This window comes from Dendrobates tinctorius, unplaced genomic scaffold (assembly GCF_039654945.1).
Source record: "Dendrobates tinctorius isolate UK_male_01 unplaced genomic scaffold, ASM3965494v1 ptg000016l, whole genome shotgun sequence".
In the NCBI taxonomy this organism is placed as follows: Eukaryota; Metazoa; Chordata; class Amphibia; order Anura; family Dendrobatidae; genus Dendrobates; species Dendrobates tinctorius.
In genome coordinates this window covers 2472856-2495000 of record NW_027361684.1, presented here as the reverse complement: position 1 = coordinate 2495000, position 22145 = coordinate 2472856, and the positions used below count along the sequence as shown (strand labels likewise).

Here is a 22145-nt window from a genome sequence, read left to right as displayed (position 1 = left end):
TAGGGCAAAAAAAGTCGGAGTTTCGTCCGAAACCTGACCCCAATGCAAGTCAATGGGGAATAAAAGTCGGCATTGTTTCATGAAACCCAATCCGACTAAAGTCGCTCAACTCTAGTTCCGCACTTTGTCCCCAGGTGAGAACGGTTCAGTTTGGACTGAACCACAATCTAGGGGTAACTGATTTTGTTGTTTATCTCCTACCAAATGGTGAATAGTTTTCAGTCTGATTTGATGCTCCTGCACCCATGAGTATGGAGTGCAGTGTTTTTCTTCAGTTGGAGTACTCAAATTAAGTTCGGACACTTCTCTTCCCGACTGTCTGAATAGTAACATGTAGGGAATGTATTATTGTAGGCCCCCGAGAGAAGGTCAGGCAACTTCTTGTCTCCCTCCAGGGTTTGAAGCATCAGCATCAGTATTCTAATGATTCGCTCACAGGAGTCATTTCCCTGATGGTGATATGGTGCTGTTCGGGACCCCCGAATCCCATAGATCTCATAGAGCTTTTCTGTGACTTTTCCTTGAAAACATGCTTTTTTGTCAGAGTGAATTGACCTCAGACATCCGTATACCTGAATGAAGTGTCTACACATGATCCTAGCCTCTTTGTCTGCAGTTTGGTCACGGGTCGATACTGTCACTGCAAACTTTGAAAGTGATCTGTCATTACTAAATCGTACTGTAGCCCTCCTGCAGCAGGCCTGACTAGTAGATAATCAATCATCAAGATCCTCCAGGGGTGCAGTTGACTCTAGGTGTCTTCACCAGCTCGCAAGCTCTGCATTGCTGGCAGACTTCTCTGACCATCTGCTCCAGCTGAGGACAATACATAAATTGTTGAATCCAATTGTAAGTTTTATCTTGAATGAAATGAGCACTTTTCTCATGGCCCTCCTTAGACAAACTCCAAGCTAGGCCGCTAGGAATCATGACTTGCCACTTCTTTTCTCTCTCTGACGGCAAATACACTGTCCAATACATTACACCATCTTTACCACAGATGCAGAATCTTCCAGCCATTCCCCTTCCAGTAGCCAGGCCTTCATCATCCGGATTACAGGGTCATCATCTTGGGTCTGGGTCCATTCAGACAATGTACTGCAGAGCAACATAATCTGGCCTGTTGTTACTCCATTAGCCTTGGCTATGAAGGCCACGGGTTTCATTCGACCTAAGATGGTAACTCTATTTCTTCTTCTTCTTCATCCACCTCTCTGGAGGAAGCTGGAAGGGTGACTCAAGACAAAACATCAGCATTAGCATTCTCTTTGCCGGAACGCTACTTGATGGAGTAATTAAACATTGACATTCTGGTGACCCACCTCTGTCCCAGGGCCTCCAGATTTGCACTTTGCAGATGAACCAAAGGATTATTTTCAGTCTGGACCAAGATCTGTTCTCCAGTGAGGTATTCAGCATCTCAGTCATGGCCCAGATGAGTGCCAACAACTTCAGCTTAAAGGAACTGTAGTCATTTGAGTTTATTCGGAGATTCTCAAAGACTGACTGCTGTACGCTATTAATCGTTCCTGGTCCCCCTGCTCCACGGCCAGCACCACTCCCAATCCATGATTACTTACGTCCATAAATGGAATGAATGAACAATCATATTGAGCATAAGTCAACAATGGGCATTGGTCAAGGCTTCTTTCAGCTGATCCAAGGCTTGTTGATGCGACAGTCCCCAAGCAATGGGGAGATTATTAGAGCCTTTTGCGAAACCCTTCAGTAACTTGCGAAGAGGTTTGACTATCTTAGCGAAGATTGAGATGAAATATCAATATTATCCTGTAAATCCCATAAGGCTCACAGATCTCAAAGAGTCCACGGTGGAGACTAGTTCCTTACAGCTTCCACTTTGCTTCTAGCCAGGCTGACTTCACCAAAAACACCACATGCCCTAGATATTCAATTTCTTTCTGAAACAAATTACACTTTCTGGGCTTCAACTTCAGACCAGGGGCCTGTAGACGAGTCAGCATTTTTCGTAGTCTTTGTAGATGTTGCTCAAAGGTGGGTGTATGAATGATATGAACGATAACGTTGTCCAGATAGATCAAGATGGATTAAAAATTTACCTCTCTCAAACAGTGCTCCATTAACCGCTGAAATTTCTCAGGTGCATTGGGGAGTCCAAAAGGTATTCTATTGAACTCGTACAGGCCCATTGGTGAACTGAAAGCTGTCTTGGGCTTGTCTCTTTCAGCCACCAGAAACATTAACCACTTGCCAGATATAAGGTGATGAAACATTTGGCCTGTCAGGGACTCTTGCACTCTAGGCAAAGGGTAAGCGTCTTGTATAGTGACACAATTCATCTTACGATAGTCGACACAGAATATTAAGCTTCCGTTCTTCTTTTGGACGAGTACTATCAATGTAGCCCATGGACTCTTAACTTTTCCACACTACTTCACTACTCATCATCTGTGATGGCATGGCTTTTACTTCCTGGTACATGTTAGGGGGAATTTGTCAATGTCGCTCAAGGATCGAAGGTGTGTCTCTCGTTGGAATTTCATGTTCAATGCGGGTTGTACATCCAAAATTATCTTAATTTCTGGAGACAGCGCTTGAAACTCCATAACAGGTCTTCTATGAGTTAAATTTGTTTGGAGGAGTCGAATCTGTCCTTGGAGGTTGGACACAGTCAGTCCACAGTTCCTGTCCCTGAGCAATCCGGGCCAGATAAACTTTGGCGACTGTCTCGCCTCTATATACGTACAAATTAGCAACTTTTTCACTTGGATGGAGCACGACATGAGAATCATGTACATTGATACACCGGACAGCCACTTGTTCATCCACTACTGTCATCATAATATGTGCGATCAGGCCTTGCCTGGTTCCTGTTGTCTTCTGGGGCTCAATAATCACCTCTATTCCATTGAGTCTTCAGTGGCTTCCCACATATATCTGAATGACCCACTCCTGACAAGGGGAGATAATATTTTGATACCCTGGTGGGACGATTGCAGTCTCCACTAGAGTTGAGCGACTTTTGGTTTTTCAGGGTCGAGTTTCGTTTCGTGAAACCCGACTTTTCCAAAAGTCGGGTCGAGCAAGATCGGCCGATTAGAGGGAAAAGTCGGGGTCGTCCCGAAACACGAAACCCAATGTAAGTCAATGGAGAATAAAAGTCGGCAGTGAGAGGAGGACAGGAAACACACCTACAGTGCCCATTTGAATGCCAAAAGCATCAATTCTTCTTACTTAAGCTTGTCAACCTTAATTAACTTCATAATGCAAGTTACGCACTGAAAAATAGAGGTTATTTGGCTAAAGTTGTGGGGGGGTAGGGCTGGCTCCAGGTTTTCATGTGCCCTGGGCAAAAGAGCGCCCCTTTAAACACATACCACAACTCATCATGCTCCGATACAGCAGAGAAATAGCGGTATAGTACAATGAAAAATACTTCACTTTTTACATCTCATGACGAGGCCCATCTATTTCTCCATACAGAATCATTGGTCCCATATAATGTTTGAAACAGTATATTATGAGCTCCACATAATGCTACAGTACATGTTGGTCCCCATGGATGAAGCTCCACTGTCTTATGGGCCCAAATAATGCTCCAAACATAATGGGCCCCATTTCTAATGCTCTAGTGTATAATGGGCCCTGTAAATGCTGCTCCAGTGTCTGATGTCCACCTTTGGAATGTTCCAGTGTATGGTGGGCCCCATCTATCATTCTCCAGAGTATAGTGCTCCCCAAAAATTGCTGTCCCAACATTGAAAACAATCAAATAAGTCTCCTCACTAGGGAATCCCTGTACTAGTCTGGACTCCTCGTCGTCCCCATCTTCCATCTCACTGCACAGTATTTCAACCTTGCAAGTGCTGTGATCCTGAGCAAGCAGGGAGGGCCCACTCGTTGGCGACGGCACTGGCACAGGGCCCCTGATAGTACGGTGGTGTGTCTGATGGCGGGTGGGCCGAACCTGCACTTTCATCTGCAGCTTCCTCTTTGTCACCGTGTAAGATGGAACTGTATATGGGAAGGGTAACCTGAGTTTCATCAGGGTCAGATTCAGGCCGTGTAGCGTGCGAGGGGAATGTAGTGGTCTGGGTCAATGTACCAGCAGATTCATCGAGCAGTGGCTGGGCATCAGTGCACTTGTGTCGCCCCCAGGAGTACGGTCGCCACAGTGGCATTACCTTCCTCCTAGGGAGTGTGATGTCATGCTTGGGAGCAACGAAGGATCTCTCTAGCAGGTTAACTGATTGGGCGGCGTTATTCCCACGAGTCATGACCCTCCAAACAGCGTTCATGAAGGCAATGTGTTTGTTTCACGTGGGCAGTATGGTTGCAAAGCTGAACCTTAAAGGAATGTCCAGAAGGGCACCACCAGGAGTGGAGCCTACGGTTAAATTCGACTCCACCTGGGAAACCTCAACCATGCCAGCTACAGAAAAGATGCACACATTGCAAGCTTAATTCCGTAAACGAACGAGACTCCGTCATGCCCCGCGGTCCGAGTCCGGCTTACTAGAGGGACACGTGAGGCTCTGGCACATGAGATTGGCCAATAACTGGAGTGTCATGCCCTTACATGTCCGTGGCTGCATGTGCGCTACACTGAAAAGGCCAGCGTTTGTCGCTTACAGGTGCAGATAACCCGCTGAACAACGTTAGTGATGGGGATCACCGATTACAATTATTACCCGCGAACGATGATTTCCCAGTAAGTGCAGGTCAACCGCAGTTCCGGAATTAGGCCTAACCGTCATTCCTGAAAAAATGAAAAACTTACGTGTGCAAACCACAGGTGCTGTAGCTTGCTTAACAGCTCGCCAGCCGTTCTCACGCCCAGTATGGATTACACGTGATTGCACAAAGGTGAGAAAGGGTACCGTATCCCCGGATAACATGTATGGATAGCGTACACATTCAAAATATATGTCAATACATCAGGAGGCAGGCTCAGACGGTGTTAGGCCCAGTATGGATTGCACGTGATTGCACAAAGGTGAGAAAGGGTACCGTATCCCCGGATAACATGTATGGATAGCGTACACATTCAAAATATATGTCTATACATCAGGAGGCAGGCTCAGACGGTGTCAGGCACAGTATGGATTTGATGGCCCAGACTACACAGCGGAGGAGCAGGGAGAGGTAAAGATTGCAAATGCTGGGGCCCTGCCCAAGCAAGGGGGGCCCACTCGTGGGCGTCGGTACTGGCACTGGGCCCCTCATAGTACGGCGGTGTGTCTGACGGCGGGTGTGCACCACCACCGTCAGAGACACTTGATTGCACTATGAGGGACCCTGTGCCAGTGCCCGCGCCCAAGAGTCGGCCTACCCACCTGTCCAGGGCAACGGCACTCGCACGGTGTCGTGCGCTAGGTGGTGACCCTGGCCATGGGGGGGGGAGGCAGCACAGTTAGGGAGTTTTAGAAAGTGGCATATGTTGATGTTGGACATTCAGCTGATGCAAAAGGCGAAATAGGTCAAGTCCCAGGAAGAGGTGGACCAAAGCAAGCCATTTTTCTGTCACCCTATGTGTCATCAGGGGAAGGTGGGACAAAATCCTTGGAAACCCATGCATGGTTCATTTTAATGAAGGTTAGATCATCCACATTTTGGGTTGACAGACGGGTCCTTTTTTCTGTCAGGATTGATCCAGCTGCACTGAAGACTCTTTCCGATAGCACACTTGCAGCTGGGCAAGCGAGCTCCTGTAAGGCATATTGTGCCAATTCAGGCCAGGTGTCCAGTTTAGCGGCCCAATAGTCAAAGGGGAATGACCTGTGTGGGAGAACATCGATATGGGAGGAAAAGTAGTTTGTAACCATAGTTGACAACTGCTGTCTCCTGTCACTTTCCATCGATGCAGTATTACCAGTTGTGTGAGCGGTACTTGAAAAATCAGTCCACAACATTGTCATGAAACCCCTGTCTCCAACGCCACTTCTGCTGTGTACACCATGAACACCTCTGCCAAGCTGCCCCCGGCCCGTACGGCTCGTGTGAGAACCATAACCGCTGCTATGTGCTGGGAATGCCTCAAGCAACCGATTTACCAGAGTTGCTTGTTTATTAGTCAATATTAGGTCAAGGTTCTCCTGTGGCATGATGTTTTGTAATTTGCCTTTATAGCGTGGATCCAGGATGCTGGCCAACCAGTAGTCGTCATCGTTCATCATTTTGGCAATGCGGGGGTCCCTTTTTAGGATCTGCAAGGCATAATCTGACATGTGGGCCAATGTTCCCGGTGTCAATGATGCACTGCGAGTGCTGGGTGGAGGAGCACTTTCTGGCAAATCCACATCCCTCCAGTCACGCACAAACCCTGTACCAGACCTTGCCACGCCAACATTTTCACTTGCCCCACGAGATGCATCCTCCTCCCCTAAGTAATCATCCCCATCATCATCCTCCTCCTCCTCTTCTTCCTCCTTCACCTCGTCCAGGAGAGGTCCCTGAGCAGACAATGGCTGAATGTCATCAAGGATTCCCTCCTCCTCTTCCTCCTCATCAACATTGGCTGCAGACGCCTGCTCCTTAAGGTGCGTCAAAGTTTGCATGAGCAGACGCATAAGTGGGATGCTCATGCTTAGGATCTGCAACACAGCCTGCTGACGCTTTCCACTAGCTGCTCGATAGGGGGACACCTCGTGTGCAACAGTGGCAGCTGCAGATGGAGTGCTCGCACGACTGCGCTCTGTGGACGAGCTTTCGCTTCTGGAGGAGGAAGGGGAGGGTCGAACGCCTACAGCCAACTGTTTCCTATGCCGTGGGCTAGGCAGCACTGTCCCACCACCGCTGTCCCCTGTGGACCCTGCATCCACCACATTAACCCAGTGCGCAGTGATGGACACGTAACGGCCCTGGCCATGCCGACTGGACCATGCATCAGTTGTGAGGTGCACCTTTCCACTCACTGACTGCTTGAGTGCATGGACAATGCGGTCTTTTACATGATGGTGGAGGGCTGGGATGGCTTTGCGAGAGAAGAAGTGGCGACTGGGTAGGTCATAGTGTGGTACTGCATAGGCCATGAGATCGCGGAAAGCTGCGCTTTCCACCAACCGATAGGGCATCATCTCGAACGAGATTAGTTTGGCAATGTGGGCGTTCAAACCCAGTGTACGCAGATGAGAGACTGAGTACTTTCTTGACCTACTCATAGTGTCTGGGAGGGTGAGCTGGATTTGAGAGCTGCATATGGTGGAAGTAGCGGTGGACAGGGCGGACTGAGAGAGGGTTGATGATGGTGATGGAGTTGGTGTTCTTTCTGATGGCCTAGATTCAGTATTTCGTTGATATAACAGTGGGATTCCCTGACTGCAGTGGCCTTGCAACGACACCTCAACATTTGCTGCTGTGCTAACCGGTGGGCTTACAGTGGGGGAAACAATGTAGCGTTGCTGACTACCTTCTTTGTGATCAGTTGCCCATTTGGCACTTGAGGTTTGGTGTTGTGTCCACGCTTGCAAGTGCATGGTGGTTAAATGTCTAAGCATGCAACTGGTATTCAAATTTTTCAGATTTTTCCCTCGGCTAAAGGTCTTTGCGCACTTCTTACAGATAACCTTGGCCTGATCATGAGGATTTTGTTCAAAAAAGTGCCACACTGCACTCTTCCTACTTTGGCAGACATTTTGCGGCCTAGCACGCTGTGATCTTTTGACCCTCTGGACAAGCTGTCCAGCAACTCTTTTGATTTTTGGAACCTGTCTTTGGAGTGCTCCGGGCCTGCCAGATAACAGCTGTTGCGATGTCGATGTCTGCTGTGGATGCTCCTCATCTGAGCTATTGGAAGCAGCACCCTCTTCCCCCAATGGATGCCAATCTGGGTCAACAACTGGGTCATCCATCACCTCCTCTTCAATGTCATGTGCACCTTCCTCTGTGTCACCGTGTATGGTGGTATAGTGTGCGGGAAGGGGCACCTGAGTCTCATCAGGGTCAGAATCTGGCTCTGTACACTGCGAGGACAATGTAGTGCTCTGAGTGAATGTACCAGCAGAATCATCTATCAGCGGCTGTGCATCAGTGCACTCCATGTCAGATTCATCTTGGCCTGGGTAATTCACCATTTCATTTGATAATCCAGGCATGGTATGTGAAAACAGCTCCATGGAGTAATCAGTAGTATGGCCTGCGTCATCCTTCAATCTTGGTTGGGGTGAAGGACACAAGAAAAGGTGTGGTTCATGAACATGAGCCTCCAATGACGACTCAGTGCTTTTACTTTTTACAACTGAAGAAGAGGAGGCGATAGAGCTGGAGGCTGAGTCAGCAATGTAAGACAAAACTTTTTCCTGATGCTCTGGCTTTAAAAGCGGTTTGCCAACTCCTAGAAAACTAAGCCTTCGAAGCCTTATGGAGCCAGACGATGACGCAGGCTCAACACCTCCTGCATTCGGTCCTATTTTGCTCTTGCCACTACCATCAGATCCACCACCAACACCATCATTACCAGCTGCCAACCCCCGCCCAATTCCACGGCCTCTTCCACCAGCCTTCTTCATTTTTTGTAGAAATGTAGGCAAAATCCAACAAACTATATAGTAATGTAAAACAAGGTACAAGGTGTCTATAGGACAGGGGAGATTTTGAATTTCTGCACACACTTGTGGACACTGGACACTTATGGATTGTGTGAGGCCCACTGAATATCACAGCGCTATGTCACAGGCTCGATGGCACAGGTGTGAAAAAAGTGACTACAGGATCACAGAGATTTTGAATTTCTGCACACACTAGTGGACACTGGACACTTTTGGATTGTGTGAGGCCCACTGAATATCAGAGCGCTATGTCACAGGCTCGATGGCACAGGTGTGAAAAAAGTGACTACAGGATCACAGAGATTTTGAATTTCTGCACACACTAGTGGACACTGGACACTTTTGGATTGTGTGAGGCCCACTGAATATCAGAGCGCTATCTCACAGGCTCGATGGCACAGGTGTGAAAAAAGTGACTACAGGATAAGGGAGATTTTGAATTTCTGCACACACTAGTGGACACTGGACACTTTTGGATTGTGTGAGGCCCACTGAATATCAGAGCGCTATGTCACAGGCTCGATGGCACAGGTGTGAAAAAAGTGACTACAGGATCACAGAGATTTTGAATTTCTGCACACACTAGTGGACACTGGACACTTTTGGATTGTGTGAGGCCCACTGAATATCAGAGCGCTATGTCACAGGCAGAAATTGGCTAGTGTATCACAAACTACAAGGTGTATGTAGAATTGGGCAGAATAGGAATCTCCCTAGAGTGTAGGTCTGTAAGAACGGAACAAGTCCTCCACTTATCCTTCCACAGTGACACACAGATAGCTTCACTGTGGCCGTGATAACAGCCGTTACACGGTACTGAGAGGAGCGTGCACGTACACGGCTGTCCGGTGTACGTAAAATTGTCAAGCTCCGCTGTCTCTCTATAGTTTTAAATGTGATCAAACAGCAAATATATTTAACTGTTTGAAAGCTAGACAAAACTAGTAGGTGCAGGTCTGTAAGAACGGAACATGTCCTCGACTTATTCTCACAGAGTGACACACAGATAGCTTCACTGTGGCTGTGATAACAGCCGTTACACGGTACTGTGTGAGGAGCGTACACCGCTGTATGGTGTGAAAAAATGCACGCTCAGTACCTCAGCAGGACAAAAAAAAAAATTGGGATTGCTTTTAAAAAAGCAGTTTGCAGAGCAGTGGGTAAACAGCAATGCAGCTGTCAGGAAGCCTTAGAAGGCAGCCTAACAACCAACACCGCTGATCCACCACAATATAGCCTCCCCTTGCACTGCACACACAGTGACTGGTGTGTTGTACAGGCAAAATCGCTAGCAGCAGAAGCAGTTTTTTTTTCTTCTTCACTGCCTAACGCTCTCCCTACAGAATCAGCAGCAGCAACCTCTCCCTATGCTAAGATCGGCAGAAGTAAGATGGCGGTCGGCGTGCACGCCCTTTTATAACCCCTGTGACGCCCACCAAAGCAAGCCAATCACTTGCTGCCCTTCTGAAAGATGGTGGTGACTCCTGCCTATGTCATCACGTTGCCCACAGTGTCCGTGGATCCTGATTGGCTGAAAAAGAGCGCAAAACAAACTTTTGAAACGCGACTTTGGCGCCTAAGTCGCCGACCTCGTGGCCGACCTCATCCTAGGGTCGGGTTTCGTTTCATGAAACCCGACTTTGCCAAAAGTCGGCGACTTTTGAAATTTTTCGACCCATTTCGCTCAACTCTAGTCTCCACCACTTCATCTTTGGGAACACTGTAGCAAATCTCACGTACCCAGCTCAGTCTTTGGAATGCCTTCTGTGTAGGCTGATGCTTGGAGTGACTCTCTGCCAGTGTCCCGGGCCATCTTTGTGGAACATCAAACGGTCTATATCACGCAGGATATTCATTCCTAATAAAGTTGAGGTTTCTGACCGTGAACCCTCATCCATTAGCATGACCCTATTTTGATCCACATCTCCGATCTTCACATGCTTCCACACTGTCCCATCTACTGGAATCTTCTTCTGGTTAATGGCCATCAGCTTAATCAATTTTCCTAGTTTGGCTTTGATAAAGTCCCCAAAACGGGTCTTGAAGTACTTCAGTGGCATTGTGGAGACTTCGGCTCCTGTACCTACTAGGCCGCGCATGGTCTTGTCTTCAATCAGTATGCCCATCGCTTGACTTTAGGACAACAAGGTTCTTAGGGCATTTCAGGCCTTGTCTACATAGGGCATTTCCTCCAGTGTGTGCCCTACCACTGGAGGCAATCTTCTTTGAAATGTCCTGGCTCGCATTCTACCATCTGTTGTCTGAGCTGGGTGTTCTGGAAGGCATGCCCTCTATCTCGGCACCTCCAGCATATTGGGCCCCAGGGTAGGGAGTGTTCAGGTGTCCTCAGGTTTGGTCTTGGTTTGGACGAGGATGTCCTTTGGGGGTGGGTCAGGCCACACTGGGGCCATCTGGTCCCAGGTCTCTTCTGGTGATTTATAGAAAGGAACCTTTGTCAGATGTCTTATATTATTCTACCCTTATCTATTGGGGAGACGGGTTATAAGTCGAATTGACCAGTTTACCCCATTACACTTGACAGGGCAACGGGACGTAAGACCTTCTTAGCTGATCCACGTGCCGGGTCAGTTCCTGGATTGCAGCCGTCATCTCAGCCATGGAGCCAGACTGCTGATTTTCAGTCTGGACTCCCTGTCCTCTGGGGCCATACATCCACACAGTGCTGGAGCCCATATCATCCTTATCTTCACAAAAAGCTTCTGTGGCAACCTGGGTAAACTCAAGTGTCTTATTCACCCATATCTGATCTCGTAATGTCCGTCTCAGCGATGAATTCATCAGTCCCTGAAAAAATTGTTCTTTCAGGATGATGTCAAGATTGGTTAAAACAGAGGCATTGCATTTTTTTTGGAAGGTCTGTAATATTCTCTGTAAAGCATTTATATACTGGGAGATGCTTTCATCTTCTTGCTGACACTGATTAAAGAAGTGCATCCGGAAACTAGCGACCGAGCCTCTCTCTCTGTAAACCTCCTCTAATATGGCCACAATGTCTTCTAGAGTTTTGCGAGACGCCGAGTCATCATTTCCCAGGCTTCTTCCTATAATGCATGAAAGTCCTTGGCTAGGTTGTACTTCACATATGATCAACCCATTCTTCGATTGACATGTTATCGCCGTCAAATTTTGCAAATTGTCTCAGGCTGGGACTATTTAGAGTCAGCAAGAGAGCAACTAGACAGGTATTCTTGTGGACCCTGCAGCCTGTACAACAATACCATCCCCAGTTGCATTCTGCATTGTGACGCTGTACCCTGCTCGCAGTTCCAAATGAAACATGGATGAGGGACGGCAACAGGATGTAGAAACAGGAGGGTAATTTTCCCTGTATGAGTCATGATTCACTGCAAAAGTCCCTGGCAGGTGGGAGGAGGGAGCAACTGGGTAAGGAGTTGAAGAAGGGAATGATACATGCAGAAAAAAGAGACTTCCTGTTTCTATATAGAGCAGAGAAAATTGAAGAATTAACTCGGTAGAAAGGCAAAATGAGCAATTGTAAGTTCACAGTGCTATATAATATAATGATTGCAATATATTAAGAAGATAAAAACTTTGATGGGAGTGTTTCTTTAAGTTTCAATGTTACCAATCAGTTTTGGAGTCCGTTACCAAACTAAGGTAACGTCTCATTTTATTTGTGATGGTGGGCAGATAACTGCTTCTGCAGCCTCCCCACAAAAATATATATTTTGTATTGCCATTCTTATTATCAGTAGACATTTGAACAAATGTCAACGTTTCACTTTCCAGTAGTAGCAGATTCAGGCGGCCACTTTTAATCTTTATTTTCAATAACAGATTATGTCCATCAATCAAAGGCACGTGGTTAGGCTGGGCCTCCACATGTACAATAAAATGGCAGGGCACTAAGATGGATCTCCTTTAGGCCGGTTTCACATTTGCGTTACAGGCTGCAGCGCCGGCCTGTGCACGGCCGCCGCTAAGCCCTGCCCCCTGCCGCGCCTCCACCGGTAGCTCCGCCTCTGGGCGTATGACGCTGCATGCGTCATGCATCCCCTATCTTTATCACTGAGGACGCAGGCCGTGTGCAGTATGCGTTTGGCGGCGCCTGCGTCCTTTTGACGGTGCGCCGAGCGCAACCAAATTGCAACAGGTTGCGTTTGGCACTGGTCGGCGCACCGTCAAAAGGCCCAGGCGCCGCCATATGCATACTGCGCATGGCCTGCGTCCTCAGTGATAAAGATAGGGGACGCATGACGCATGCAGTGTCATGCGCCCGAAGGCGGAGTTACCGGCGGAGGCACGGCAGGGGGCGGGATTTAGCGGCGGCCGTGCACAGGCCGGCGCTGCGGCCTGTAACGCAAATGTGAAACTGGCCTAAGTCATCAAACTAATGCTGTATACCAAAACACAAATGGATAAAATTGTTGGTGCCCTGTTGACAAAGTGAGAGAATCCCACGATGGTCACTGAAATTACTTTAAGTTAAATGTACTGAATATCAACTAATGAAAAACCAGACATTGGTTTTGAATTCTGATTCAACATGAAAAAGAAAACTATGAGAATGATTGCACCCCTATAAAATATTGAAAATAATTTTACCATAAGAATATGTGAAAATAAGGTGTTTCCTGTAATCAGTATCACAAATGTCTATAAACTTGTAACCGGTCAGTCTTCTTATTTAAAGAGTTAAAAGTAGTCACTGTGCTGTTTGCTATCATGGTGTGTAGCAGACTGAACATGGACCAAAGAAGGAAAAGTTGTCTCAGTAGATTAGAAAGAAAATTAAAGACAAATATGTTAAAGGTAATGGAGGAAGCTCGGTTATGTTTTGGGACCACTTTGCTGCATATAGTACGAGGTGTCTTGAATCTGTACAGGATAATGACCCAAAACACAGCTACAAACATCTAAACATGGTAAAGAGCAAAGCATTGGGCTATTCTGGAGTGACTGCTATGAGCTCTGATCTAAATGCTACTGAACATCTCTGGAAGTTTCAATAGCTTTTTTTTTCTGTTGAACTATAATTCAAAATCAATGTCTGATTTTCATTACTTGATATTCAGTACATTTAAATTGAAAATTTCTTTTGTCAATTTCAAATTATTTTAGTGACTATTGTGGGTTTTTCTTACTTTAAGGCTATGTACCCACGTATGCAGAAATTTCCTGACTAAAAACCGGACTACTTCCCAGGAAAAACTCGTTTTTTTTGTGCGGTTTTTGTGCGTTTTTATGCGTTTGTTTCAGGAGCATCCACATTCTCATAGAATATAGTTGGAAATTCATTTTTTTCCGCAAAATTAATGAACACCCCCTGAGGAAGCTATCGCGAAACGTAGGGGTACGCGCTTGCACATGGACACCAGTACGGGTAATGGCTGAAACATCTACTAACTTTGGATTCCCCTCTTCCTTCCCTCTTTGGGCCAAATATGGACATATTTTATTAGGATACTATTGTTACTATTATTGACTGTGTTCGTGGGGGTTTAGAAGCTGGAGGAGTGACGGGATCCCACTTTATTGCTCCCATTTACTTGGGTTGCTGATAATATTGTCACTGTATGTCGTATTAACAAAGCAATTGCTTTGGATATATATTTGGGATTCTTTGGGTGCAGCACGTTTTTTATTTTAAATTCTGGTGCATTCTGACCTGTGTTAAATGGCTTTGTCTGTGTTGTAATTCTTTGTGATGATTTTTTAATGATTTTTGTACTAATAAAAATAAGCTTGACATTTATTTGTGTCATATATATGGATGTTTTGCTCCATTTTTCTCGTGCTTTCTAAAATAAATGAGCATGCTGCGTTTTATACCGCGATGCGCTTTTTGTGTGGAAAAAAAGCAGCATGTGCACAAAAATTGCAGAATGCATTATAAGAATAGGATGCTTAAAAAACGCGAAAAAAACGGTTATGTGGGCACACAGCCTAACAGAACGGTACCAACAATTTTGTCCACGTGTATATTTAGCTTTAATTCAAGGACCAATTCTTAATACACAGACAAAAAAATCCAACTAACAAACTGGTAATAGCAGTGTGCGAACCAAGAAATCAGTGGAAACATTATGTTAAACTGTTTATAGTAACTGTCTTTCTGCAGCAATAAACTACAACAGCCCAGTTTTTATTGTTAATATTAATTATGGCAGGTGCCCTCTTAATGTTGTAAAACAACCACTTACCGTAATTGTGTAGGTATTCCCATAATAGTCCCTAAAATTACCAATCCCTTGTCTGTTGTTATATGTAATGGTTCCAAGGTTGGATCTTTACATTTACAACTGGTTAATTATTCATTGAGAGCCAAGAAAACAAAGTGAAGTATTCTGAAAGATTAACCTATCTAAAATATCATTTGCAGAAACGGACATAAACTTCTTGCTTAGACAAGCACTTACTATTGTCGGCACCATGCCTTTCACATACATGTTGGAGCAATGGAGGTGGCAGGTATTCAAAGGTGACATCCCAAGGAACAAGTGGATGAAGACTTGGTGGGAGATGAAGTAAGCAATTATAAGAACTGACCAGTGTTATGAGGTTCTCTTTTCTGGTTCTAAAATTATTCTGTAAATTAAATATTATATAGTAAATTATATTACGTTATATTTTATTATAATCAAAGACACTGCAGGAGAGAAAAGCAAAATATGGTCTTATCCGATGGAGATTTCAAGATATAAAATGAGATTTCACTCACCTGATGTTTCCAATAAATATAGCATGAAAAAACTCCTCAGAGTTTGCCAGCTACCGCAGATCCACTGGTCAAACTAGTGACCGATTCAGGGTATTCAAAATAAGGTTTGTGTGGATATCATCCGCGCTGCTGTGAAGAATGAATGTCCAGGCGTATTGAAGATAAAGATGATGGTTTATTCTCAACGCGTTTCAAAGTCATTGTTATATTTTATTAAAAAGAAGTACTTTTACTATTTCAAAAGCTTGGTGTTAGGCAAGCAGATGGCCACATTGTTCATGGATCCACTGGACCACAGGGCTGGGCTTACCTAGGAGGGGCGTAGGTGACTATGTGGTGTTTACTGGAGCTCCTGATGGAGAGTCAAGCTTGAGCTGCAGGTGGCCACCAGGTACCACTCCTGGGAAGTCCCAGTACTAACAGCTGCTCATTCCAGGCGTCAAGTATGCAGAGACAGATAGGACTAGGACTCTGTTCCAATTAATAGGTTCAGGATCCATGGGTAGATCAGTTACTGACATAGAAACTCAGACAGTGGCACCCTGCTTTTGGTGGGCACCCACAGAGAGGGGTAATGACAAGCTTATGAAGCTGACAGTCCATTGAGGCACATGACCAGATGGTCCCAACATGGCTTCTCTGAACGTCTCACTGAAGCCTGGTGACCGGAGTGTCCCAACCTGACTCCTCCAAACATATCCATGGGGGACAGGTGAACAGTTGGTCTCAGCCTGATTACCTCAAACGTATCCATGGGTTCAGTGGTGGTCAATGGCGTATATCTCTATCTTCCAGCCAGGGCCATGGTCCCTTAAGCTGGCATTCTGTAGAATTGACAAATTTGTGCCCCTCTTGATGAAGCCATGTGTCCTGGAAGCTGTCCTGTAGAGTATTCCTGACTGTGGTTTTGTAAAGTTATTCCCCTTGATGGAGCTATGGCATCCTGGCAGCTATCCTACAGAGTGTTCCTGACTGTTGCTTTGTAAAGAGTTTGCTTGATACAGAGGCACATCCCCTTTTATAGTTAACAGCTCTTATTCAGTCATACTTCCATAGAATTGGAGGAAGGTGACAGGTGTTTGAGTAGTTAATCTCTTTGCATAATTTGTCCTTTGCTGTTCTGCAAGTTCATAAGCTACATGGACACATACAATGGATAATTAATATATTAGCAAACATCGATTGTTCAATGACCCTGCATCCCTGTATTGCAAAGATAGCAGACAATAACCTTTAGGATCTCATATAAGAGGCAGGCAGCAGTCAATCATCAATTCAGAAACAACTATTCAATAGTCAAACACTCAAACAATAGTCTATGATTCTTAACCCCTACCAGAAGAAAAACAAATTAATTCTAGAGTCAACACTGAAACTCATGAATAATAGTCCATATTTTTTGGCCTACTCAAAATAGACATCTTGATAATTAAAATTAAATGCTGTGTTGTCACAATTACTTATAAACATAATTGATTATTGTCTTGTTAGTTTCCCTGACACCCTTCTAAGGTAAGTTAGCTTGACATCCAGTTTTGTATTTGATTGAAGAGGTCTACATACCAGATGTTCTGCCAGGATACTTGTGCACTACTAGTCCTTTAAAGGGACTGACAGCACAGAACAACTGTTCAATTCAATTACTGGCACACAGTGCTTCATGGCGGGGCTAGCCATGTATGCACACCTTTACACCTGCTTATCTTCCCTATCTCTTTCCTTCTCTGGCTCTATGAAGTCAGTGCTCTCAATCAAATAAGGGGGTAGTGGAGATAGAGGAATATCAAGCAGGTGGGAAGGTGTAAATAAATGATTGGCCCCTTTGTGAAGTACCGAGCCTTGGACTTACTTTGAACAGTCACTCTGTGCTAACAGAGTCTGTTAAAAAGTCTATGAGGCTGTCAGAGATATATCTGAATACAATGCTCAGCTCTCCCAAGCAGTCCTATGGAGATTATAATGGAGCTCCAGACGACATTTCTGCAACCACTGCTTCATTTAAAGGGATTGTTCGGTAGTGGAAAACCTCTACTTAACTGCTAAAGTGCCCCGTATAAAATAATAAAAACACATGCCCACCTCCTGAACTGGCCCTGTTACAATGATGTCCACTCTAACTGAATATGGAAATGCTGCAGCCGATCAGTGGGTGTTGATTGGCTACAGCGGTGATGTTACACAAAAATGTCACCTGACTCCTTGGGAGACACAGTGCCGAAATGTTTTGCATAGTGCTGGACCGGGAGGTGAGTAAGTGCACTTTAGCAGTTAAGGGGTTGCCCATGATGTCCCCCCGTCTTGATGATCACCGGGGATCTCGGTAATCAAATCTGCACAAATTTTATAGTTAACACCTATAATAACTTGTAAAATCAGAATTTGAATTCCCCTGCACATGCACTGTAGTATTTTTTTATAGTCATCTGATCTGTTTGTGTTCGCTAGGAGAAAGATTGTTGGCGTAGTGGAGCCTGTTCCTCATGACGAATCATATTGTGATCCCGCAGCCTTATTCCACGTGGCGAATGATTATTCTTTCATCAGGTATATTGGAATAATAATTATCTTCATATGGCACCAACATATTCTGCAGAGGTATATATGTTCAAACAATATCGGACATTTCTGAATATCAAGCTAATTAAGAATTCAAAAAATGTGCGGGCCCTGCTCACAAGAGCTTGCAATCCATGACAGAAAAAAGTATGACACAAAAGAAAAAAAGGTATTATTTTGCATAATGGTTCAGCCATCTTTTTTTAAAAACAGAGTGGTACACATAAAGCTACGTGAGCTGGACGTCCTGCCCGCATCTGAGTATGCACAGGTATGAAGCTGCAAGGGTGTAGAGAGGGAACAATAGTCATTGTGATAATTATTTGCCACAATAATAGAAGCCTTGGCAACCCTCTACCATACCCTCATTTTTGTCTACAAGCATATGGATTTTACAGTCAATCATTGGCCCCAGCAGTCATTTACTCTACTATTGGTGTCACCAAGCCAAGCTGCTCTCAATGAAGCTACTGACCTTTATGGCCACTTATTTGCTACAGCTTGTCATATCTGTGGCATAGTGGGTTGCCAGCAGACACAGTAAGATAAGCATTAAGCTCCCTAGCCAAGTAATAATTCCCCTTTAGAGCACTCTTGAAAAAATAATACTGATTAAAACATACCGTATATAGAAAATAACCCTCAGTGCATCAATTGAAAGTAATTATCCCCCTTGACAGTCCCCTGCAAGAGGAATAATGCCAACTTTATCATATAAATATAGTTTATACTCGCCTAATGTGGGCAGCAGAGGTCACTTCTCCTCTGCACACAGAGAAGGCCATCAATGCAGCGACATCATTGTGCAGCCAATGGCGGGATGCTGGCGTTAGTCTATAGTAGAGAAGTTTGTGCGCTATCACAGGATATGAAAGTCATGTTGATGCTGACACAGTTCAAAGTATCTGCATCTAAGAGAAGAATTTTGTGTTATTCACACTGTAGTGTGAATTGAAGCTGTTGGTGGAATTGCCAACAACAGAGAAGTAATTAATCAGCGTTTATGAGCTAAAAATTACATAGTCCTACACCACTGGCTTTTCCATGAGAAGACTGTAAGATGTTCAATCAAGGGAGTCATGGGAGAGCTTCAATGTCCACCCGCTCTGGCATTCTACAAACAAGGTGTGTCCGAGTCCTGGTGTGCTGCTGTGTATGTGGTGTTTCCCACATACTTCTGGCCTACAGACCTCTTCTGACTCCAGGAATCCTTCTTCTGGAACCAGGGCAGCAATCAATCCAGTGTACACAAGGTTTATAAAAAAACAAACTTTTACTGTATGAATGACAGTCTGTACAGTATTTACAGGCAGGTACAAAGGACAAGGCCCAACGGGTTGTCATCTTTCCCACAGGTACCAGATACAACTTTAGCGCTGGTTCTCAGGATAGGTGGCATATCCCTCTCTCTGGCTTTCCTAGCCCTTGAGGATCTTCCTCACCTCTAGCAGTTTATCTGGATTACAAAACCTTCCACCCCATGTGGTCTGAGTCCATCTTTTCCTATAGCTTCACAAGCTGAGTGTGCCCCTGGTTCCAGATGTCCTTCTTGTGGTTACCCTTGGCCATTAGACAGAATCACACGTAAGGGTATTTGCAGCAATCCACTGCCCCGAATATTAGGCTCACATTGTCCCAAGCAGCCAAAGTCCTGCTGCGTACTGACTACTACCCTCGCATTCACTCTACGTGTCACTTCCTGGACTTGCCACTAACATTCAGTTCCCCCTCCCAAACTGGGCTGGCTGTTAGGCCTCAACTAACTCTATGCCTGTTGTGTTACTAGGCAAACCTAACATTCTAGACATTGACATCTTGTGACCTTTCTGCAGTCCACAGGGGAATTACAATTGTTATAGCAAGGAAGCATGTCAGGAACAAAAACATTATTCACATCCTACACCACAGCAGCATTGAGGTCTTCAGGGGTAACATGGCAGCTGGTCTGTCTCCTTACAAAAGCATAAATGAGTCTCTGTTCACATGTATGCTGGAGTCTCCTCTTGCAGGTTCCATCTTATTTAACAGGTAAAATGGCGTTGCATCACATCTTCCATAACAAATGGTAGCTAAAACCCAAATGTGGAAGTGGTCTATGGCTTATAGGTGGTAATCTCGGTTGAAAGTTGAAGATACAGTATAACTCACATAAGTCCCAAGATCTCACCTACATGGATTCTGTCAATTGCAGAATTGGTGGGCTTGAACTACACATGGTTATCAATTTCAGGTGTTTAGCATACCCCTGGCACAACCAACATGGGAATCTGTATAGTAAATAATTCTTTGTATGAATAGTTGTGTAAAAAGTGTTTGCCCCCTTCCTGATTTCCTATTCTTTTGCATGGTTGTTACACTTAAATGTTTCAGATCACCAAACAAATTCAAATATTAGACAAAGATAACATAAGTAAATACAAAAGGCAGTTTTTAAATGGAGGTCTTTGTTATTAAGAAAAAAAGAAATCCAAACCTACTGGGCACTGTATGAAAAAGTGATTTCCCCCTAAACCTAATAGCTGGTTGGGCCACTCTTGCAATCAAGCATTTGTGATAACTGGCAATGAGTCTTTTACAATGCCCTGGAGGAATTTTGGCCCACTCATCTTTGCATAATTGTTGTAATTCAGCTACATTGGAGGGTTTCGGAGCATAAACCGCCTTTTTAAGACCATTCCACAGCATCTCAAGGGGAATTAAGGTCAGGACTTTTACTAGGTCACTGCAAAATAGTCCTAGTCCACTCCAAAGTCTTAATTTTGTTCTTCTTAAGCAATTCATAGGTGGACTTGCTGGTGTGTTTTGGACCATTGCCTTGCTGCATAAACCAAGTGCACTTCACCTTAAGGTCCCGAACAAATGGCCGTACATTATCCTTCAGTATTTTTTGGTAGACAGCAGAATTCATGATTCTATTTACCACAGCAAGTGTTCCAGGTCCTGAAGCAGCAAAACAGCCCCAGACCATCATTCCACCACCACCATATTTTACTATTGGTGTGATGTTCCTTTTCTGAAATGCTGTGTTACTTCTACCCCAGATATATTGGGACATACACCTTCCAAAAAGTTCAACTTTTGTCTCGTCAATCCACAGAGTATTCTCCCAAAAGTCTTGGAGATCATCAAGATGTTTTCTGGCAAACCTGAGATGAGCCTTTTTGTTTCCATTTCTCATTATTGGTTTTCATTTTAGAACTCTGCATTGCAGGCCATTTTTGCCCAATCTCTCTTTTATGATGAAGTCATGAACACTAACCTTAACTGAAGCAAGTGAGGCCTGCAGTTCTTTGGATGTTGTTGTGGGGTCTTTTCACTGGCGTAACTACCGGAGTAGCAGCCGAAGCGGTTGCTTTGGGGCCCGGCCTATATAGGGGCCCGGGTCCCCGGCTCCGATCGGCGCTACCCGGGTAGTGCAATTAAGTACATACTCACCTCTCCTGCATGTCTCTTGCAGCCCCCCCGCTTATTCCATCTTCTCAGCACTGTTTGTCCTGCTTTCAGCGGCCGCTCGTTACATATGCGCATATGTAATGAGCTGCTCATTACATATGCGCATATGTAATGAGCGGCACCACGTGGACACTGAAAGCAGGAAGAACAGCGCTGAGATGGAATAAGCACGGGGGAGGCTGCAAGAGACATGCAGGAGAGGTGAGTATAACGGAGGGAGTCATATTCACCTGTCCCCCGTTCCACCGCTGCACATCGCTCTGCTGTCTTGCTTCCTCTGGCAGTGACATTCAGGTCAGAGGGCACCATGATGTAGTTAGCAGGCGCCCTCTGCCTGAACAGCCGCTGTGCAGAGCCGGCAACGCTGAGGAACAGCAGCTGCAGCAGCAGGGACAAGGTGAGTAAATAGGTTTTTTTTTTTCTTTAATTGAGACAGCGGCAGCAGCATTGTAAGGGGCCACTAATGACCGTGCAGCATTACAAGGGGCCAGTAATCACTGTGCAGCATTACAAGGGGCCACTAATGACCGTGCAGCATTACAAGGGGCCAGTAATCACTGTGCAGCATTACAAGGGGCCACTAATCACTGTGCAGCATTACAAGGGGCCACCAATCACTGTGCAGCATTACAAGGGGCCACTAATCACTGCAGCATTACAAGGGGCCAATAATCACTGTGCAGCATTACAAGGGGCCACTAATCACTGTGCAGCTTTACAAGGGGCCACCAATCACTGCAGCATTACAAGGGGCCAATAATCACTGTGCAGCATTACAAGGGGCCACTAATCACTGTGCAGCTTTACAAGGGGCCACCAATCACTGCAGCATTACAAGGGGCCACTAATCACTGTGCAGCATTACAAGGGGCCACCAATCACTGCAGCATTACAAGGGGCCACTAATC

At 45.3% G+C, this 22145-nt stretch overlaps 1 protein-coding gene across 1 annotated transcript in view; it reads left to right on the top strand.

Moving 5' to 3' along the window:
- ACE2 (angiotensin converting enzyme 2) overlaps positions 1-22145 on the top strand; it is a 129293-nt gene that overhangs the window by 75672 nt on the left and 31476 nt on the right. The window contains exons 10-11 of the mRNA XM_073565258.1: positions 14890-15034; positions 17674-17772. Of these exons, the coding sequence (XP_073421359.1) occupies positions 14890-15034; positions 17674-17772 (244 nt within the window). The remainder of the gene's footprint in view (positions 1-14889; positions 15035-17673; positions 17773-22145) is intronic.